Here is a 21822-nt window from a genome sequence, read left to right as displayed (position 1 = left end):
CATGCTCTAATCTTTGCACACTGAAACGAGTTTTGACACAGACGACAAAATGAAGAGTCGACTGAGCCTTTCTACTTTACTTGGACCATCCACTATTTTGGTACCAACCACAATGAGTGAATTTTGTTCTTATTTCAACATAATTTCTCTATAGTCCTTACATTTTCATGATCTTGAATCTTTTCATTGTTCCCTGCTCATGGTGGATCCGCCCTTCACATCAGTGACCTTTACCTGTATTCCATTTGCTTAATACATCCTAGGGGAGTTGCTTTGCTGGCAAATTGAGTTTATTGTGGAACATCTCGTGTAACTGTCTCTGTTTCTTTGTGTAGTTTCCCATTTTCTCCTCATTGGAGCAATTTGTTTCTCAAAGTCAGAGTTTTGGGGGTTGTTTCGTTTAGGGGATGTCTCTTTTTTAAAGTTGAAGCCATGGGATTATGTCAATTATTTTCCAGATTTTTTGGAAAATATTTTTACTGACTGTCTCCATTGTCATTATAAGTCATTTTCCCTCCATGACTGTCCAGTTTACCCTCAGAGGGTCCAGAAGAACCTGAAGGTCATGCAAGGTCATTCAGCTTGGTAAAAATCCAGATTTTCTGGAGATCTGTAACCATGGAAAGGGACAAAGGAACAATTCAAATGACAAGAAATGGAAGGAAAATACTGGCAAGACTGGTAAGCAAGAGGTCTGGGAGCAGCAGGGAATGAGGGACAAGATTAGCCATGTGTAACGACTAAGGCACAAAACTCCCTTTGATGGTATGTGCTTTGTGGTGAGGTCTATTCTTGTCCCTGGGCTCATTTAACTTCTAGTTAACCAACCAGTTCCAACTGATTGGTCAGAATTAGCAGATAATACAGAGCCTCTTTTATTGTATCTTGCTTCTGAGAAATGTAATTATAGGCAAAGTAACACAGCATTTGCTCAGATACACTAATTATATATCCTAATATTCAGAAATCTGTGTTCTATGGTCAAACTGCCTAGGTTTAAATTCTGTTTGTGATATTATTGATTTTACAATGTTGGCCAAATTCCTCATTGTTCTAAGTTATTCCTTATCTATAAATAGGAGTGATAAGCACTTCCCATACATTCTTTTTTTTAATTTTATTTTATTATGTTATGTTAGTCACCATACAGTACACCATTAGTTTTTGATGTAGTGATCCATGATTCATTGTTTTCGTATAACACCCAGTGCTCCATGCAGTAATACCCATCACTCGGCTAACCTATCCCCCGCAAAAACCCTCAGTTTGTTTCTCAGAGTCCATAGTCTCTCATGGTTCATCTCTCCTTCTGATTTCCCCCGTCCTTCATTTTTCCCTTCCTTCTCCTAATGTCCTGCATGCTATTCCTTATGTTCCACAAATAAGTGAAACCATATGATAATTGACTTTCTCTGCTTGGCTTATTTCACTTAGCATAATCTCCTCCAGTCCCATCCATGTTGATGCAAAAGTTGGGTATTCATCCTTTCTGATGGCTGAGTAATTTTCCATTGTCTATATGGACCACATCTTCTTTATCCACTCATCTGTTGAAGGGCATCTCGGCTCTTTCCACAGTTTGGCTATTGCAGACATTGCTACTGTGAACATTGGGGTGCATATGGTGCATGTGCATATGCTTCTTTTCATTACATCTGTGTCTTTGGGGTAAATACCCAGGAGTGCAATTGCTGGGTCATAGGGTAGCTCTATTTTTAATTTTTTGAGGCACATCCACACTGTTTTCCAAAGTGGCTGTACCAACTTGCATTCCCACCAACAGTGTAAGAGGGTTCCCCTTTCTCCACAACCTCTCCAACATTTGTTGTTTCTTGCCTTATCAATTGTTGCCATTCTAACTGGTGTAAGGTGGTATATCAATGTTGTTTTGATTTGAATTTCCCTAATGATGATGAACATTTTTTCTTGTGTCTATTAGCCATTTGTATGTCTTCTTTGGAGAAGTGTCTGTTCATGTCTTCTGCCCATTTTTCGACTTGATTATTTGTTTTTTGGGTGTTGAGTTTGAAATGTTCTTTATAGATCTTGGATACCAGCCTTTTATCTGTAGTGTCATTTGAAAATATCTTCTCCCATTCCTTTGGTTGCCTCTTTGTTTTGTTGACTGTTTCCTTTGCTGTGCAGAAGCTTTTTATCTTGATGAAGTCCCAAAAGTTCATTTTTGCTTTTGTTTCACTAGCCTTTGGAGATGTGTCTTGAAATAAGTTGCTGTGGCCAATGTCAAAGAGGTTACTGCCTATGTTCTCCTCTAGGATTTTGATGGATTCCTGTCTCACATTGAGGTCTTTCACCCATTTTGAGTTTATCTTTGTGTATGTGTTAGAGAGTGGTAGAGTTTCATTCTTCTGTATATAGCTGTCCAATTTTCCCAGCACCATTTACTGAAGAGACTGTCTTTTTTCCATTGCACATTTTTTCCTTTGTCGAAGATTATTTAGCCATAGAGTTGAGGGTCCATATCTGGGCTCTCTATTCTGTTCCATTGGTCTATATGTCTGTTTTTGTGCCAGTACCATGCTGTCTTGGTGATCACTGCTTTGTAATAGAGCTTGAAATCGGGCAACGTGATACACCCAGCTTTGTTTTTCTTTTTCAACATTTCCTTGGCGATTTGGGGTCTTTTCTGATTCCATACAAATTTTAGGATTGTTTGTTCCAGCACTTTGAAAAATGTCATTGGAATTTTAATCAGGATGGCACTGAAGGTATAGATTGCTCTGGGCAGCATAGACATTTTAACAAAGTTTATTCTTCTGATCCATGAGCATGGAATGTTTTTCCATCTTTTTGTGTCTTCTTCAATTTCTTTCATGAGTGTGTTGTAGTTCCTAGAGTATAGATCATTTACCTCTTTGGTTAGGTTTATTCCGAGGTATCTTATGGTTTTTGGTACTATTGTAAATGAAATCGTTTCTCTAATTTCTCTTTCTACAGTTGCATTGTTAGTATATAAGATAGCAACTGATTTCTGTGCATTGATTTTGTATCCTGCCAGATTACTGAATTGCTGTATGAGTTCTAGTAATTTGGGGGTGGAGTCTTTTGGGTTTTCCACATAAAGTATCATGTCATCTGGGAAGAGAGAGAGTTTGACTTCTTCTTTCCCAATTTGAATACCTTTTATTTCTTTTTGTTGTCTGATTGCTGTTGCTAGGACTTCTAGTACTACGTTGAACAATAGTGGCGAGAGTGGGCATCCTTGATGTGTTCCTGATCTTAAGGGAAAGGTTCTCAGCTTTTCCCCATTGAGGATGATATTTATTTCCCATACATTCTGATGAAGATTCAATAAAACTGAAAAATGCATTGTACATTTTTCATTATCAATAAATAATTTCATTCAAATTATTATATCCAATAAGGCATCTAGGTAATTTTTTTACTATGGTGGTATCCACTAGCTACTTTTTCAAGTATCTGTGCCAGATTAAGGACTGGAGCCTCTATTCCATTGATCTGTCTGACTATTTTAGGATTTTCTCTAGCACTGACTTTACTTCTGTTCTGCTGTTTACCTTAGCTGTGTTTCTATGGGTCCCATGAACATATGTTCTTACTGAGTTATACCATGTTATCTATACAATGGCATTCCATTACTCAGGAAAAGAGATACCTTTCATTGCCATATTCCATGCACAGGCACACCTCATTCCATTGTGCTTTGCAGATATTGCATGGTTACAAAATGAAGGTTTGTGACAACCTGGCTTTATGCAAGTACATTGGAGCCATTTTTCCAACAGAATTTGCTCACTTCAGGTGCCTGGGTGGCTCAGTGGGTTAAAGATCTGCCTTGGGCTCATGTCATGATCCCAGGGTCCTGGGATCGAGTCCCTCATCGGGATCCCTGCTCAGCGGGGAGTCTGCTTCTCCTTCTCCCTCTGCTGCTCCCCCTCCTTGTACTCTCTCTCCCTCCCTCCCTCGCTTTCTCTCAAATAAATAAAATCTTAAAAAAAAAGAAAAAGAATTTGCTCACTTCATGTCTCCATGTCTCATTTTAGTAATTCTGACAATATTTCAAAACTTTTCATTAGGATTATATTTGTTATGGTGATCTGTGATCAGTGATCTTTGCTGTAACTCTTGTCGTTGGTTTGGAGCACCACCAACCACGCCCATGTGCGATGGTGAACTTCACTGACATGCACGTGTTCTGACTGCGCTCCTGACTGGCCATCCCCCATCTTGCTCCCTCTCCTCCAGCTGCCCTAGCCCCTCAGACACAAAATTAGGCTAATAATAACTCTGCAATAAGCTCTAAATGTTCAAGTGAAAGAGTCACACATCTCTCACTTTAAATCAAAACCTAGAAATGGTTAAGCTTACTGAGGAAGGCATGTGGAAAGCCTTGATAGGCCAAAAGCAAGGCCTCTTGTGCCGAACAGTTTGCCAAATTGTGAATGCAAACGAAAAACCCTTGAAAAAATTAAAAATGCAACTCCAATGAGCACATAAATAATAATAATAAAGTGAAACAGCCTTGTTATGCTGATATGGAGAAAGTTCTAGTGGTCTGGACAGAAGAAAAAACCAGCCACAATGTTCCCTTAAGCCAAAACCTAATCCATAACAAGGCCTGAATTCTCAGTTCTATGAAGGCTGAAAGAGGTAAGGAAGTGGCAGAAGAAAAGTACGAAGCTAGCAGAGGTTGGTAGGTGAGCATTAAGGAAAGAAGCCATCTCCATAACATGAAAGGACAAGGTGAGGCAGCAGGTGTTGAAGGAGAAGCTGCAGCAAGTCATCCAGAAGATCTAGCTCAGAGAATTCAGGAAGGTGGCTACACTCAACAACAGATTTTCAGTGTAGACAAAATAGCCTTCTGTTGGAAGAAGATGCCATCTAGGACTTTCGTAGCTGGAGAGACATCAATGCCTGGCTTCAAAGCTTCAAAGGACAGCCTGACTCTCTTGTGAGGGGCTAATGCAGTTGGTGACTCTAAGTGGAAGCCAATGCCCATGTACCATTCTGAAAATCCTAGGGCCCTTCAGAATCATGCTTAATCTGCTCTGCCTGTGCCCTGTAAATGGAACAACACAGCCTGGATGACAACACAACTGTCTACGACATGGTTTACTGAATATTGTAAACCCACTGTTGAGATCTAATGCTCAGAGAAAAAGATTCCCTTCAAAATATTGCTGCTCACTGACAATGCACCTGGTCACCTAAGAGTTCTGATGGAGACGGACGATGAGATTAATGTGGTTTTCAGGCCTTTTAATGCAGCATCCATACTGTAGCCCATGATCAAGGAATCATTTCAACTTTCAAGTCTTATTATTAAAGAAATGCTTTTCATAAGGCTATAGCTGCCTTAAATGGTGATTCCTCCCATGGATGTGGGCAAAGTAAATTGAAAACCCTCCAGAAAGGATTCACCATTCTAGATGCCATGAAGAACATTTGTGATTCATGGGAAAGGGTCAAAATATCAATACAAATGGGAGTTTGGAAGAAGTGGATTCCAGCCCCCATGGATGACTTTAAGGGTTCAAGACTTCATGGAGGAAGTAACCACAGATGGGGTGGAAGGAGCCAGAGAATGAGAATCAGAAGTGGAGCCTGACAATGGGACTGCACTGCTGTGCTCTCAGGATCAAACTTGAACAGATGAGGAGTTGCTTCTTGTGGATGAGCAAAGAAAGTGGTTTCTTGGGATGGAATCCATTCCTGGTGAAGATGCTTTGAAGACTGTTGAAATGACAACAAAGGATTTGGATCATTACATAAACTGAGTTGATAAAGCAGCAGCAGGGTTTGAGAAGGCTGACTCCAATGTGAAAGAAGTTCTACGGGGGGTAAAATGCTATCAAACAGTATTGCATGCTACAGAAAAACTTTTTGTGAAAGAAGAGTCAATCAATGCAGCAAACTTCAATGTTGTCTTATTTAAAAAAAAAAATTGTCAAGGCATCCCAACTTAAGCAACCACCAACACTGAAGCAAGACCCTCCACGAGCAAAAAGATTACAACTCACTGAAAGCTCAGGTGGTGGTTAGCATTTTTGAGCAGTAAAGTATTTTTTAATTAAGGTATATACATTTTTTAGACAATGCTATTGTACATTAATAGACTACAGTATAGTGTAAACATAACTTTTATATGCACTGGGAAACCAAAAAATTCACTGGACTCACTTTATTGTGATATTTGCTTTATCGTGGTGGTCTGGAACCAAATCCACAATATCTCCAAGGTAGGTGTATATTATGAATTAAATTTTCAAGTCTTAGTAGTAGCTGTGAAACCATATATACTGACTTCTGAAATCTTTATACTAAATTTATTACCCATTCTTTACTCATTGGTTTATAAACATATGTGACTGTGTCATATCTAATACTGTTCTACTAGTTTTTCTTTAAGATACTTTGCTCTTCCAATTTCATTATTCCTTATATTCCAGATCCAGGTTCTAGAACACTAATGTTTTATACATTATTGTCCAGATGTACTTACTCTTTTTTTTTAAAGATTTTATTTATTTATTTGACAGAGAGAGACACAGCAAGAGAGGGAACACAAGCAGGGGGAGCGGGAGAGGGAGAAGCAGGCCTCCCGCGGAGCAGGGAGTCCGATGCGGGGCTTGATCCCAGGACCCTGGGATCATGACCTGAGCCGAAGGCAGACGCTTAACGACTGAGCCACCCAGGAGCCCCAGATGTACTTACTCTTTATTTTCAGTTTAAATTCCTTCTGAGCACTCGCTCTCCCAGAAGGTTCTAAGACATACTGCATCACACTGAAGCCACACTTTTGGGCACCTTGGCCCCACCAACCGTGCAATATGTTGCTCAATCTTTCTATTTCAAAGTCCTACCTTCAATCAGAAGATACCACAGAAAAGGTGAAGGCTTATTTGGGATCAGTAAGACTCCAGCAGACCCCATGATAGAACAGTTTCAGAAAATGGACGTGCCCCTCAAACTCCCTGAGGCCACAATAGCCCTCTTACCTAATGAGGTTTTAGTCAGCAATACAGCCCTAATAAAATGTAAATTCTCACTGCTTTCCATCATCACAATCATAGCACAGATGTAAATTTCTTAGATCACCTGATTCCCCTCTATGGTGCTGATGTCACTGATGAGAACCAAGAAGACCTACCCCAATGCAGAGCTGCCTTAAGGAGGGTGGTATTCAATGACCAGACACCCCATAAGAACGTTTCAGATGAACAGACAATCTCAGAAGCACTAGCGACAATCTCAACGCGAAGCACCACACATAGTCCAAGGAAATTTCGCGGTCTATAGAAAACCGTACTAACCACACCCAACAAGAATATATGTGTATACACAAAGTAGTACGCTAGCAGCTTTCATGTAGGGATGACAGTGATTTCAAGAAAGCAGGTGCCATTTTATGGAAAGAGTGAGAAACTCCTTTTGCTGGTTGATTTTCTCTGGAATTACTACTTTCAAGTTTCACTCTCTCTCTGTTCCCCCCTGCCCAATTCTCCTGAGTATTTCTTCAAATTACCTCAAGTAAAAAGAACAGATTTTCCTATTCAAAATTTAGTGGTCCTGGCTTCAGTCCTGAAGTGATTTCCAGCCCACAGAGAGTCAGAGGCTTAAACTTTCCACCTTCTATAGCCTTTGAGTGATTACTAAATTACTGAGATCCCAGAAAGATGTCAAAAGGGCAAAAAGCAGTTAACGTATTTTACAAATTACTTGGAGACCTACAGGAGCATTATAAATCAGTATACTTTAAGCTGTCTATTCAACAATTTCCTTATGTTTATTCACAAAGATCTTTTCAATGAAAACATTTTCAACTCAATTTTTTTTTTTAAAATTAGCATGCAGAAAAATTTCACCTTGGGGCAAAAGAAGAACAAGTTATTGTATGTACGTTCCATTTGAAATAATTCATTGTATTTACGTTGATTGATCTTACTTCCACTTACTGACACAATTTTTAAAGTTTTAAAAGATAAAGTGCATCATATTTTTGAATATCATGTTTGTGTGTCCTAAAATCCTGATGACATTAAGTGCGGTGATATCCTCAGCACTCTGCAAAATAGTGTTTAAGTCACTTAAGACAATAAGTGACTTTCGTTTATTGATTAAAAAAAAAAAAAAAAAAAAGCCCAGTCGTTAAGCGTCTGCCTTCGGCTCAGGTCATGATCCCAGGGTCCTGGGATCGAGTCCCACATTGGGCTCCCTCCTCGGCGGGAAGCCTGCTCTCCCTCTCCCACTCCCGCTGCTTGTGTTCCTGCTCTCGCTATCTCTGTCTCTGTCAAATAAATAAATAAAATCTTTAAAAAAAAAAAAAAAAAAAGCCCTTTAGCTACTTACAGAAGAAGTCCCAGTGTGAAGGGGAGTGCTGACGCCTGAGGGAGGATTTAGTGCTCTGTGGGAGCATTTATAGCAAGAAGTGTTAGGCTTTGCCCAACCGTACTGTATTTTTAAGGCTTACGTGAACAAAAGAAGTGCCAGATGATAGATGAATTTACCCAGACATCGTGTTTCCGTGCCACTCCAGAGTCCGTTGGCTAAGCATTCTCTGACGTGAGACCCCACAAGGGTGTAGCCCGTGTTGCACGTAAATATGGCCGTGGCCCCATAGACTGTCAGCGTACCAATCTTGTTACCATTTGGGGGAAAGGAGAGGGTTCCACAGGAGATCACTAGAAGGAAAACAGAAAGCGAATATTATTTCAAGTCCACGGATTATTCTTTTGCTCAAAAATGACAAAATCTTCAGTCCCAATGTTTATTAGGGACAGGGATGTCTGCTTAGGGGTGGGTAGGTCAACCACATAGGAAGCTTAATTTTCCTTCTCTTACACCCTTGAAATGAAAATGTGAGCATTTAGAGTGGATTATAAAACTGTGCAGTGTATAGACATCCCACAAGCAGGCTGGTCAAACGCGTGGGCTGCCTGCCCGCCCTCCTGTGTGCAGCAGCCGGGAGAACCACATGGCAGGGACTGGACAAGGGTGTGGCCTGCGGGAATTAAGGAATGAGAGTGATCTTCCGCAAGTCAATTGCCGCACAAAACTGAGAATGCTCGCTCCAATGGAAGGCTTGAGTTCACCGTTTCTTTCATTGACTTGCATGATTTGTTGGGATTGAGAGTTGCGTAAAAATGCTGACTATGCGACCATGTGGAGCCTTTCTTTCTTTCCTTTTTTTTTTTTTTTTTAAGATTTTATTTATTTGACACAGAGAAAGAGACAAAGATCATGAGAGGGGAGGAGGGTCAGAGGAGAAGCTGGGTCCCCGCTGAGCAGGGAGCCTGATGTGGGACTCGATCCCAGGACCCTGGAATCATGACCTGAGCCGAAGGCAGACGCTTAACTCACTGAGCCACCCAGGCGCCCCCGAGCCTTTCTGAAAATTAAAAAAAATACAAAATTCAGGCCTTCAGTCGTTGTAGTTGGAGTGACTGTGTGCCCCTATGTACACCTATTTTCCCAGCATGATCATTAACAGGGTCCACTTTCAACAAGATGACTCCAGTTGGGGAGACAAAGTTAATGATCGCTTTCGTTATTGATCCTTATTGTACCACCCAACTCCCCACACTCCAAACGCAGAAACGTTTGAGCACAAAAGGTCAGTGGAATCTGACGGGAAGAAGAAACCACAAAGTCATCAAGGCCAACTGCGCCACAGGGGCTTCTGCGTGTCCCACACACATAAGAACCAAGGGTTTGAAGGCCACTCTAAGAAGAGCACAAGGGAGTTCCCGGTGCACGGAGCTGTTCGCAAGGGGCTTAGGGCAAAGGTGGCAAGTAGCTACCAATACCGAGTCCCTGTTAATAGTAAACTGATCAGAGGCGGTAAGCCAGCGATGCAGAGCACAGATCTGGCTGCAGGCTATTCAGGCTCAACGGTGCCTTGCCATGCCTCCTCCAGGTCCCTGGGCTCTCATTAGCTCCTCTCTCAAGGGTTGAGAGCAGTGCCTGCCACACGGAATTGGGCACTGGATTCAAAGAGAGGACACATGCAAACGGCAAAGCCATGCCTTGCATGGGACCAGGGCCCAGTCAGGGTTAACTAGCGCAAAGCAGACCTGGGACCCCTTCTGTGAACTGACTCAGTGTGAACACCTTGACTGATAGTTTGAGTGAAGACAGAGTTTATGGGCGTGCTGTTTAGACCAGTCTTTTGCACTGGGGCCGATCTTACCCTGAGGTGTCATGACTGTGGTACGTTTTCAAGCAGACAGACACAGCCAGGAGGTATGTGTTCTAGGGGGATTGCTCACCGAGAATTCGGACAGTTCAGCTCCAGAGGAGGTCGTGATCAGAACGTTACTGTTGTAGATTTACTAGTTTCTGGGGTCCCTAAACTCTTATAGGGTTACATCTCATGCATTTAGTAATATTGTTAACATGTCTGCTGTACCAAATGTTAATGAATTCCAAGTGTTAATTTTATTTTTTTTACGATTTATTATGAACTTTCAATTAAGCCTTTCCCTAACACACTATGAATTTCACCTTGAGTTATGGTATTTAAAGATCCATGCGTAGCCATTTAGGATAATTGGACTGTGTTTTGAAACTTCTGCATGGGTCAGAAAAGTGTTAACCAGCAATGAATTCTGAGCACATGTCCTCAGAGGTGTTGACACACCTTGGGTGGAAAGACTAGCAGAAAGGCTCACGCTGCTTTGCTTCTGCCCCATTCTTTCAGCCTCTGTTAAAAATACCCAGGGAATGAATATATTTTAGGTCTGTCCTCCACTAAGGTTCACTAGACTGTAAAGAAGAGCTAATGGAGCAAACTTTTAGCTTTTCAGCAGCTGGATAATGGGGCCTCAGATGGTAGAGTTTCCGTTGGCAGGAAACCCAATACATTAATAAAAATAGCAGCACTAATTTGGAAAAGCTACCCTAATTGAAAGGGAGAACTCCCCAACACAGTCTCACTCACACACACACACACACACACACACACGCACACACACACGCTTTGTCAAACACCCAAGGTAAAGCCTCATTTCCATGTTCTTTTCTCCCCTCAAGTTTTCAAAATGAATTATTTGCGTCCTTCCCTTCCATTAAAGACACATTCTTTAAGGAGCCACAGTCCAGAATTCAGGCTGTGTTCTCTGAATATCTACAATATAACAAAAGCCCGGTGTAGCGCTCTCTGTGAGTTGCGTGTAAATTTAAAATGCAAAGATGTTTTCTTTTTGGTTCACGGATTTCTGTGATAACTATTTTTCTTTTTTTTATAAATATTTTTCTTACTTTTTAAAGCAATAAGTCAAACAATAAAGAAATGTAACAAGAAGAAAGCAATAGCCTCCCACTTTGATGTAGTCCTTGTGCTAGGGAGATATATGGACACCCGGGAGATGGAACTTTAATCTGGTATTCTTGTCTCTTTAGGGATAAACATTGGAAGTTGGTTCTTCTGAAAGAGAGTGACTGCAAAGCTCACAGTTTCAAGGTGGGAGTAGGTCTCCTGTCCTCTTCACCTGGGTTTGGTCTCAGGAACCTGGAGTTAGGATAACACAAACCCTTCAAAAAGTATTCTACTTCCAGGATTCATATCGGGTTTTTCTGAGTGTATGTTGGCAAGGTAGGGAAATAGGAGATAAGTGTAATTTAAACATATTTTAAATATAAAATAAAATGAAAATGTGTTAAAGCAAGAATGAACTAAAACATACCTTTATTTTTATTTTCTTATAGAACCCAGAAAATATCGTATACATGTTAAGGCTCTAAATTTTTTTCACTTTATTTTTGATAATAATTAGTCATTACTGTTTATTGAAAAATGGTATCATGGTAAGGTGTAATTATCTTATTATTATTTTAAATAAATGAATAATGATTTTTCCATTTAAATTTAAATGAATTAATATAAACACATTAAAATAATTCTTGATTTGAATTTATATTAAAAATCTTAAAAAGGTCTTTGGGATCTAGTGGCCAGCAGAGTTCAAAGATAGTACCCTAAGATTTCTGCTCCCTGGTGTAAAATCCTCTCCCCTTGGTGTAGGCAGAACCATAATGAGGTTATGAATGTTTTCTTTGAGCTAATCAACATGGGATTATCTGTTGGGACTGACCCAGTGAAGGAGCCCTTAAAGGAACTGAGTCCTTCCTGGAGCCAGAGATTTGAATCACCAGAGGGCCTGGAGGGATGGGCAGTGCATTGGAAAGAGCTACACATGGCCTCCTGGGGCTGAGGGCATTTCCTAGTCCACAATCAGCAACAGTGTGAGGACTCAGCCCTAAATTGCATGGACACAAATTCCATCAACAAACAGTGTGGCCCATCTTCCCCCAGTTGGGGCTCCAGATAAGGACACAGCCAATACCTTGATCTCAACCTTCAGCAGAAGACCCAGCTAAAAAGTGGCAAACATCTGCCCCCAGAAACTCTGACATAACAAATCTGTGTTGTTTTACATTGTGTTTTAATGATTCTATAGCAACAGAGAATGAAGACAGGTCCTCAACAGTGTTTAACACTATGAGATGCCTGGGATGAATGATCTTGAGAACCACTACTGTCCAAGAGTCTGGGGTATATGTCCCATAGAGGTTTATAGAATGGCATAGGTGAGGGGGTTTCTAGGCTTGTGTTCTCTGGAATCACTTCCAAAACATTTCAACCAAAGAGAGGACTGGGGAGGGGGAGGTGAAGACTGCTGAGTTTTCAGATCACACCACAATTTGAACACAATGTTAGAAATTGTGATATCTCACTGACACATCAATGTTCTGAAACAAGAACATCTTTGATACTCTCTTTTGTTAGTGCAAAACTTAAAAAAAAATCAGTAGAGATATAAATTAATCAAAAATATCCGTATCAAGTCTTTTGGGGGAAAGAAAACAGAAAAATTTCAGTTTGGTCACAAAAATAATGATAGGCTTGGTGTCAGCTTTCTCTACCCACTGATAACATGAACAACATGATGCATACCCTTGGGCACACAAGTGGGTCTCTAACACCATTTTCCACTAAAAGGGCTCCTTGGAGAATGGCTGATTCCATGTTTAGGCCAGAAAAAAAAAAAAAAAAAAACCCTCAGGATGAGCATAAAACTTCCTGTCTTTATGAGAAAACAGGGACAACTTCAAAAACATTAGAAGGACAAGATGGAGTCAGGGAGAAGGGACTCTCTCTGGCCACACTGTGATGATGTGAACTACCAACCTTGATAAAAAATAAATAAAATAAAATAAAATAAAAACACACACAAATAGCAAGCAATGACTTCATGGACCCCCCTGACTCTGGACAAGGCCACATGTCCACGATGACATTCAAGAGAGACAAGTAACAAAGTGTGATAATAACAACTCATGCCAAGCAAGGCCAGTCAATGAATAGCTGACAATTTACGAAATCCATCTGTGTGCTAAGTTGGTGGGAGATATCCCCACACACATGGATTTCTGGTTGTTGTTCCTAGACCAAACTCAGTATTGCAATCACCAGATTGAAGTCTATTAGAGTCAGAAGGACAGACTTTCTAGAATTTCAGAAGGATGGAGACAAAAATACAATCTGTGGATGATAGAACCCCAGTGTTGCTTTCTTCCCCCCAAAAGAAGGTGGAAACTTGCTGCTAAGGAGGTTGGTTCAACAATCAGGAAGGCCTGGTTTCGTAAACACTCTTCTAAATATGAGTCTTCTTATAAGTGTCAGTTCTGGAATGGAGATTTGAGCCTTTAGTATAAAGTGTGGGGCATAGCAAATATCCACTTGACATGATCCTCCCCTGGTGCCCCAGACAGCTAGAGAGACGAGCAAAAACTAGACTAGACTGTTGCATCCACAGAAGTGAACTTCCCACTCCCAAGAACTTAATGTGTGCCTATTTTTAAGACTCTGATTCAGTTTGAAACTGACAAAAAGGGTGTTGGCTAGAAAAGTCTGAGATAGGCAAAAGGTAGAGGCTCCCAAATCTTTCTCCTCCACTCTCCTTGCTGACCTTAATGACTGAGTCTCTGAATCACAGCGCTGAGCTTCACGGTGGGTACCTTTGAGGATGACGGGCGTGGGTGTGGGAAGGGGGATGCACTAACTCAGATGGAGGGGAACACAGAGGAAATGCACTATGAGTTCAGTGACCAGATAATGAGTCAAACCAGGACACTTGTGAGAATGACCAGCAACCATTAATAATTACTCTGGAAAACACGCTTCAGGCAGTTTGGGGATCTAGGGGTGCTGTCCACCTTGACTATGAGTGAGCCCCTGAAGTTCACCGACCCTCCCTAATTTATCTTTGTGTTCTCGGTGAAGAGCTTAATATATGTTTATTACCATTGGTTCTATTAAAAGTTGAATTAGAATGACCATATCAAAGGCAGCAAAGCATTAATTCTTTGGTCCTTTTTCTGATTTTATTCTGGTTTATTCTTACAAAGCTATGTGTTTTATACATTTGACACTGGTCTAACTACTTGATTTGTGCATGATAACTTCCTGTGAACAACCTGCTAAAGAGTGTATGTTAAATATATCAGAATCAAATAATGCTCTGAACAACACTAATATTGTCTTATTTTTCTATTTATTCATATTTATTATGAAACCCACTCAAAGGCTTAACAGCTTATCTTGTACCTATGAGAATAATAATCTCCCTTTTCAAGACACTCATTATTTGAGCATACAATATCTTCAGCATAAATACTATTTCCCACGATCCTAATTAGAAGTTTTGAATAGTCAGTGCATGGAATAAGAGTTATCTTTTTAAACATAGGCCTGGATCTGTTTTTGAGCTGATTTGAATATTTGAATATTTCTAATATTTTAAAGTATATAAAATGCATCATTAATAAGGAAAAGACAACATTCAACATTTAATTCAGCAGTCAGGTTCTAAGCATGTCACATAAAAATCCATATTCATCATTATAATGACAAGAAATACCATTTTGTTATATTATTAATCTACAAGGCTTACAGGGGTGGGTTAAAAGGTGGTTGCCAGTGATGTCAATCATTCAGAATGGCTACGTTATCTGGGAAGGGTACCCGCCACTCACCTCGACATCTGGGCCTCTCTTCGCCTATGCTCCAAGTTCCGTTAGCTTGGCACTGTACCAGCCTCTGGCCCTCTAGGGAATAACCAGGACTGCAGCTGAGCACCACCTGAGCTCCGTACTCATTCAACGATCCTGAAACCAGTCTCCAGGTGACGTGATCTGAGAGCTGAGCTTCAATGCTGGGACAAGTTACCGCTAGAAAAGAAACATACTTAACATCACCATTTTTTTTTCTCAAGGGATCAGATCATGTTTGCTTTTAATGGTAAGACCCTTCTATACGAAACTGATCTTGCTGTGCAAAACAGAAGCCATTACCTATTATTTCAGGTACTTTTCTCTACTACCTACATAGTCACAGAGGGACGATCATGGATATAAAATGGCCTCGATAGCCTCACTGCAGGGGCATTGGTGATCTTGCAGTGACATTGTGGTGTAAAGGGCGAAATCACCCACACAAACTTGTACAGTGCATTTGGGTGGAAAATCTTCATCAGGTAAATGAGCACATGCATAGAAAAATCTTACATATAATTTGTCTCCATTTCCTCTGAGAAACTTGGAATAGAATTGAATAATTGAAAACCAGCTTGGACACATCAGAAAATTGGATGCCCTCATTCCCTTCCTCCCTATGAAACACACCTATATAATACATTCTGTATGTTACTGGATTTATAGGCACACAGTTTTATATGCACACTGCATTAATACTGCACAGATACATGTTTAATAGATCTCAAAGGAGACAATCTTTTCCTGCTCTTAGGAGAAAGCCTAGAATTACAGTAACTACTTAATAAAGAGCAGTAGCTACAAATATAACAATGGTGATAATAGCAAAGGTGGTAGTCTTGCCATTCTCCTGGAGTGGGCTTCAAGGGATCTGCAAATATGCTGAAAATATACGCAAAATTTAATGTTTGTGAGTATATATTTTCTGAAAGGAACAATAATATTTGAAATGAATTTTACAAAGTTAGAACTCTACTTCTTCAAATATGAACATCCACCACAGTAAACCACCTTCAGAATTGACCCCACAGATTAATTTATTGAGCCTGGAAGATGTAGCTAGAGAAACCATAGCTTTTTCAGAATCATATTAATAAATAATTTTATTTATTTAAAAGTAAATTAAATTGAAAAGTAAATTCTATACAAGTTTATTATAATTGAATTAGGCATATCTAAATGTTACAAAAAGCTTATTGCATTTTCCATCAGTAATTTACCAATACCATGAGCAAATAAACTGAAAAAAGGACTTTTTGTATTATGATGATCATATCAATGAGGTTTAAAATGTGAAAAGGATTTGCTAATTTAAAAGTAATCCTTAGATCTATTTCTCTTAAATATTTTTAAATAAAATGATTATCCAAAATTTATATGGATTCAAAATGGATATTCAAAAGTCCTACATGTGAGACCTAAAACCATAAAAATCCTAGAAGAAGAGACAGTCAATAATTTCTTTGACATTGGCTGTGGAAACATTTTTCTAGATACGTCTCCTTCGGCAAGAGAAGCAAAAGCAAAATTAAACTATTGGGACTGCACCAAAATAAAAAACCTTCTGCACAGCAGAGGAAACCACCAACAAAACAAAAAGACAACCTACTGATTGGGAGAATATATTTGCAAAAGATACACCCACTAAGACATTAATATCCAAGCTATATAAAGAACTTATATGACTGAACACCAAATAACCCAATTAAAAAATGGGCAGATGACCTGAATAGACACTATTCCAATGAAGATATAGAGGACCAACAGACACACGAAAAGATGCTCAACATCACTTACCATCAGGGAAATACAAGTCAAAACCACCATGAAATACCACATCACACCTGTCAGAATGGCTAGAATCAAAAACTCAAGAAACAACAAATGCTGATCAGGCTGGAGAAAGGGGAACCCTCATGCACTGTTGATGGGAACGCAGACTTCAGCCACTCTGGAAAACAGCATGGAGTTTCCTCAAAAAGTCAAAAATAGAATTACCATTTGTTCCAGTAATTCCACTACTGGGTATTTAATCAAAGAAAACAAAAACACTAATTTGAAAAGATACATGCTCCCCTATGTTTACTGCAGAATTATTTACTGTAGCCAAGAATCTGGAAGCAGCCCAAGTGTCCATCAATAGATGAACGAACAAAGATACGGTGTGTACACACACACACACACACACACACACACACACACACACACACACTGGAACAGTACTCAGCCATAAAAAAGAATAAAATCTTGCCCATTGCAATGACATGGATGGAACTAGAGGGTATTATGCTAAGTGAAATAAGTCAGTCAGAGAAAGACAGATAGCATCTGATTTCACTCATATGTGGAATTTAGGAAACAAAACCAATGAACAAAGAAAAAAGAGACAACCACACTCTTACATATAGAAACAAAGTGGGTGGTCGTCAGAGGGCAGGTGGGTGGAAGATGGGGGAGAATGGGTGAAGGGGATTAAGGGCACACTTATCATGATGAGTACTGAGTAAGGTATAGAATTGTTGAATCACTATATTGTACACCTGCAACTAATATAACACTGTATGTTAACTATCACTGAATAAAAAAAACAACAAAATTTATATGGATATTCAAGCATTTTACCTACCGATACAAGTAAGAATTTTCTCTAACTGGAATACCTTTAGAATTCCAGGCAGGATAGCTATTTCTGAAAAGTCTTCAGTGCCTATAACCTTGTAAATCCATAACTCAGCTTCAATCCCAATGCCTATTTCAAATAAAATTCATTTCATTTCACCAAGAAGGGTGCTTCTAAAATGGATTTGATTGTTTTCAGTTGCATGAACTAACTCTTACAAGCTCTGCTTCAGCCCGGAAGGATCTGATGGGGCATGCCCAGTGGAATCGGTCGTTTTCTTGGAGCTAATATTACCTACAGTGGTAATCTGCAAATTCTGGATGATTAACTCTTCTTTGTGAACATGCTATTTGGTTTGCTTTGCAATTATTTGATTCTGGTTTAATTGTTGGCTTGAATCTCTTTCTCCCTGGCAGGCTATAAGCTCTTTCACTGTAAACACTGTCTTTTCACATTTTTTCCTTGAGTATAATGTCTGCCCTTAAACAGGTGCTGATGACATATTTATAAATGTGTGTGTGTGTGTGTGTGCACTTCTGCTTTGGAAAATAATGTACTAAGAAGATGTAGAAGAAAACAAAAAACAAAAAACAAAAAAACCCAAAGAAGTGGAGGTGATAACAGCATGGGGATGGAAACCTGAGTAAAGAGAGAAGTGAGACTGGAATAGATATTTAATGTGGAAGTCCACCTGGCCTTTTTTTCTCCAAAGAGGGGGCAGGGGGAGGTTCTTAGAAATTGCTGAGAAAGTCAATTATCATATGGTTTCATTTATTTGTGGAACATAAGGAATAGCATGGAGGACATTAGGAGAAGGAAGGGAAAAACGAAGGGGGGGAAATCGGAGGGGGAGATGAACCATGAGAGACTATGGATTCTGAGAGACAGACTGAGGGTTCTAGAGGGGAGGAAGGTGGGGGGATGGGTTAGCCTGGTGATGGGTATTAAAGAGGGCACATTCTGCATGGAGCACTGGGTGTTATACGAAAACAATGAATCATGGAACACTACATCAAAAACTAATGATGTAATGTATGGTAACTAACACAATTAAAATAAAATAAAATAAAATAAAATAAAATAAAATAAAATAACATAGCTGCCATTGTGATTCTGTTTAATATTTTCAAAGATGCTCTGAGGGAGCAAGACTAGCAAGTGTCTGAGTGTGAGCGAGCGAGGGCATGGCCTGGGCGCTGCAATCCCAGGAAGGTAAACCACGTTGGTGTGAGAAGACAGTTTCCTCCAGGCAGCAGGGAAAAGGGCCCCTCGGACAGTCTTCTCTAAATGCATGTCCACACTCACATGCAAACCACACCAGCAGCCCCAGAAACCAGTGAGCCCTGAGCGGGTGTTGCCTGTAGGGGGTGGGGGGACGTGTCACAAGAGGCTTCCCCCCCTGCCCGGCCCCCGGTGGCCTTGGCCCTGTGCCCAAATTCCGGGCCTTGTGCGAAGAAATGGGACTTGAGTCGACACAGGACACTTTGCAGGCCCCAAATACTGCCTCCAATCTCCCCTTGGCGTTTCTGTGAGGTGAGCAGCCCCGGTCTCCCAGGTCAGAACCGGACTCCGGTTTCCACAGCGTTTCTCCCCACCCCTCCCCGGCAGGGACAGATTTGCTGGCCCTCCCCACACCACCCCCTTCCCCTGCACATGCTCATCCCACCTCCTTACCCCTCGTCCACAAGCAAGCTCTTAATTTTGGTGAAAAACTCCACCCGCATGCCCTTAAAGAAATTTAAAATATATGTGTATTTCTCTCCTTACACTTTTTCATTAAAAACCTAAAAGTTGTCCTCTTAAGTTTAAATAATTGACAGTTATATGACAAACAAGTTATGGTAACCATTTATACCTGATGTAAAAAAATCACTTTTCCTCAGATCCAAGACAATAAAAAAAAAAAAAAAAAACAGTGATTTGAAACTTCCAAATATTCATTTTTACAAAATACAAGGCTACCCCCAAATTTATTTCATTCTGTGTTCCCTTGAACTGTTCCATTCCACAATCCCTACAGAAACACATTCTAATGTGATTTTAGGTTTGAAAGTCCTTTATAACTAGTCCTGGGACATTTACCAGCTGCAAAATTTTGTTGTCATTTTCTTTATAATATATAACTGATCAAATTAAAGCTATAATAATTTTTATAATATTTTAAAGGAAGAAAGTGGGATTTCATTTACAATACGCTGTGCTATCCATTTTGATATACATTCATGATACATTAGTGACTTAGAGATAAGCCTTTTTATTTATGCATTACTGATTTTTAGAAAGCGACAAGTTTGAGTGTCAATTTTATTGCTATATTTTTACTTTGAACAAGTGTTTTGTTATAGATATTTTATTCACGGAAGGTAAAGGAAATAGTTTGTTAGAGTGATCTCTAACAAACTCCTCTCTTCACACACCTCTCTGGCTATAAAACCAAATATCACCATTATCAGAAACTGTTTGAGAGAGAACTCCTTAAATTTCATCGAAAACAAAGAGCTGGAAGCCACTAGATTTGCACAAAGAAAACCACTCATTTCTGCAGACTCGCACCAATGTTCTGTATTTTTACCTCCGTTTGGTGCTCTGACAGTTTTCGGTCTGTTTCTTTATTTCTCTTTTTTGTTGTCGTTTGGATTGTTGGTTTCTTCCTGCTTTTTAGGTATTCAGGTAAATTTGTATGGAAAGATCCAAACAGAAAGTGCACAAATTCATATTACATAGTTAGGCAGATTTTTACATAGTAAACACACCCTCGTGTGATCAGCATGAAGAATCGGAACGTTAGCTGCACCCCAGAAGCCCACCCGGGCCCCCCCCGACCACCGGCACACATGCTTCAAGGACAGAGGGGATGTCAACCGCACCTAAGGATGTAAGCCTGCCTTCTAACGCTGCACGACCTTTGCGTGTGTCCTTGGATGAGTGCACTTACGCGTATCTGTGGGCGTTTTTCTCAGAGCGGAAATGTGGGCTCATAAATGGTATTTTCAGCATCCACACCTGCTACCAAGTCTTCTCCCGAAAGAATGTATCAACTCCCACGTTCACCAGCTCCAATTTTTCACATTCTTGTCAACGCCTGATGCCCAGTCTTTTTTATTCTATAAACTTGACAGTTCCGACATGGGAGGCTAGTGGTAGCTACTGGACATTCTGCATTCTTCTTACTGGAGTTCTCTAAACTGTCTGTGTTTGATACACATCCTTCAAATATCTTTGCCCTTTTTGGGTTTGCCTTGACCAGGCTCTTAAACAGGTGCTTTGAGAGATGGAATATTAAAATTTAATGGAGTCCCATGTATCTTCTTTTCCCTTTGGTACTGGAGATTTAAAGGGTGTTCTTTTGAAGTCTTTCCCTAACCCAAGCTCATGCGGGGGGATGACAGATTCCGTGAGGCTGTATTTTCACAGAAGCTTTAGGTCTGACCTTTCTCACTCAGGTCTGTAATCATCTTGCATCAATTTTGTACATGCGGAGGTGTAGAGCTCAAGATTCATGTTTTCCGTATGTGTTTCCAGTGAACCACTTGCTCCAAAGACCACCTTTTCCCACATTATGCCTTTGTCAGAATTCAACCCAATGTGTCCTGGACTCTGCATTCTCTGCCCCTGGTCTGCTTGTACTCCCCCGTCCTAGTACCTCACTGGTTTAATTCCAGTGCCTGAGTAATGAAACCAGATATCAGGGGCTCTAAGAAGTACATGGTTTGTGAGACTGCAGGCAGGCATCTCTTTTGTGAAGAAATTTTGGAAGGAACGAGGAGAGAGAAATACCCTGTGTTAGAGAACCACTCAGACAAGGTGACCTGAAAGAAAAGTTCATTTGGATATTTAGGATTTGGACATTGATCTTCTTAAAACTTTCCTCTCTGACAGACCTTGGGAATAGTTTGCATTCCTTAGGACTGTGGTTCCCTGGTTTGAAGTCACTGTAAAAGAACAACTGTAGGATCCAGCCTCCCTTACCTGCCGAGACACACCAGCTGTGACCTCCCCAACAACTCCCTACAGGGCGCACGACCACCAGTCCACACTTTGCACCTGCAGGACTCTGTGGCTGAAATCCACTCTTCCTCCAACGTGACATAGGCTCATTCTTCAGGCAAATATTCATCCAAACTGGTTCCAATTGGATTAATGAGAACCACAGAATCTGGTGAAGAGCT

The 21822-nt window shown here is 40.3% G+C and overlaps 1 protein-coding gene across 2 annotated transcripts in view; it reads right to left on the bottom strand.

Annotated features, from left to right (window-relative positions):
• The window catches only part of CSMD1 (CUB and Sushi multiple domains 1), a 2006418-nt gene that overhangs the window by 65511 nt on the left and 1919085 nt on the right, over positions 1 to 21822 (bottom strand). For both annotated transcript variants that reach the window (XM_032413252.1, XM_032413253.1), the window contains exons 51-52: positions 15016 to 15210; positions 8487 to 8660 (exon numbers count right to left, since the gene is read on the bottom strand). In XM_032413252.1, coding sequence (XP_032269143.1) covers positions 8487 to 8660; positions 15016 to 15210 — 369 coding nt within the window. The remainder of the gene's footprint in view (positions 1 to 8486; positions 8661 to 15015; positions 15211 to 21822) is intronic.

This window comes from Phoca vitulina, unplaced genomic scaffold (genome assembly GCF_004348235.1).
Source record: "Phoca vitulina isolate PV1807 unplaced genomic scaffold, GSC_HSeal_1.0 scaffold15, whole genome shotgun sequence".
NCBI classification, from domain to species: Eukaryota; Metazoa; Chordata; class Mammalia; order Carnivora; family Phocidae; genus Phoca; species Phoca vitulina.
This window is presented reverse-complemented; position numbering and strand designations above follow the sequence as displayed.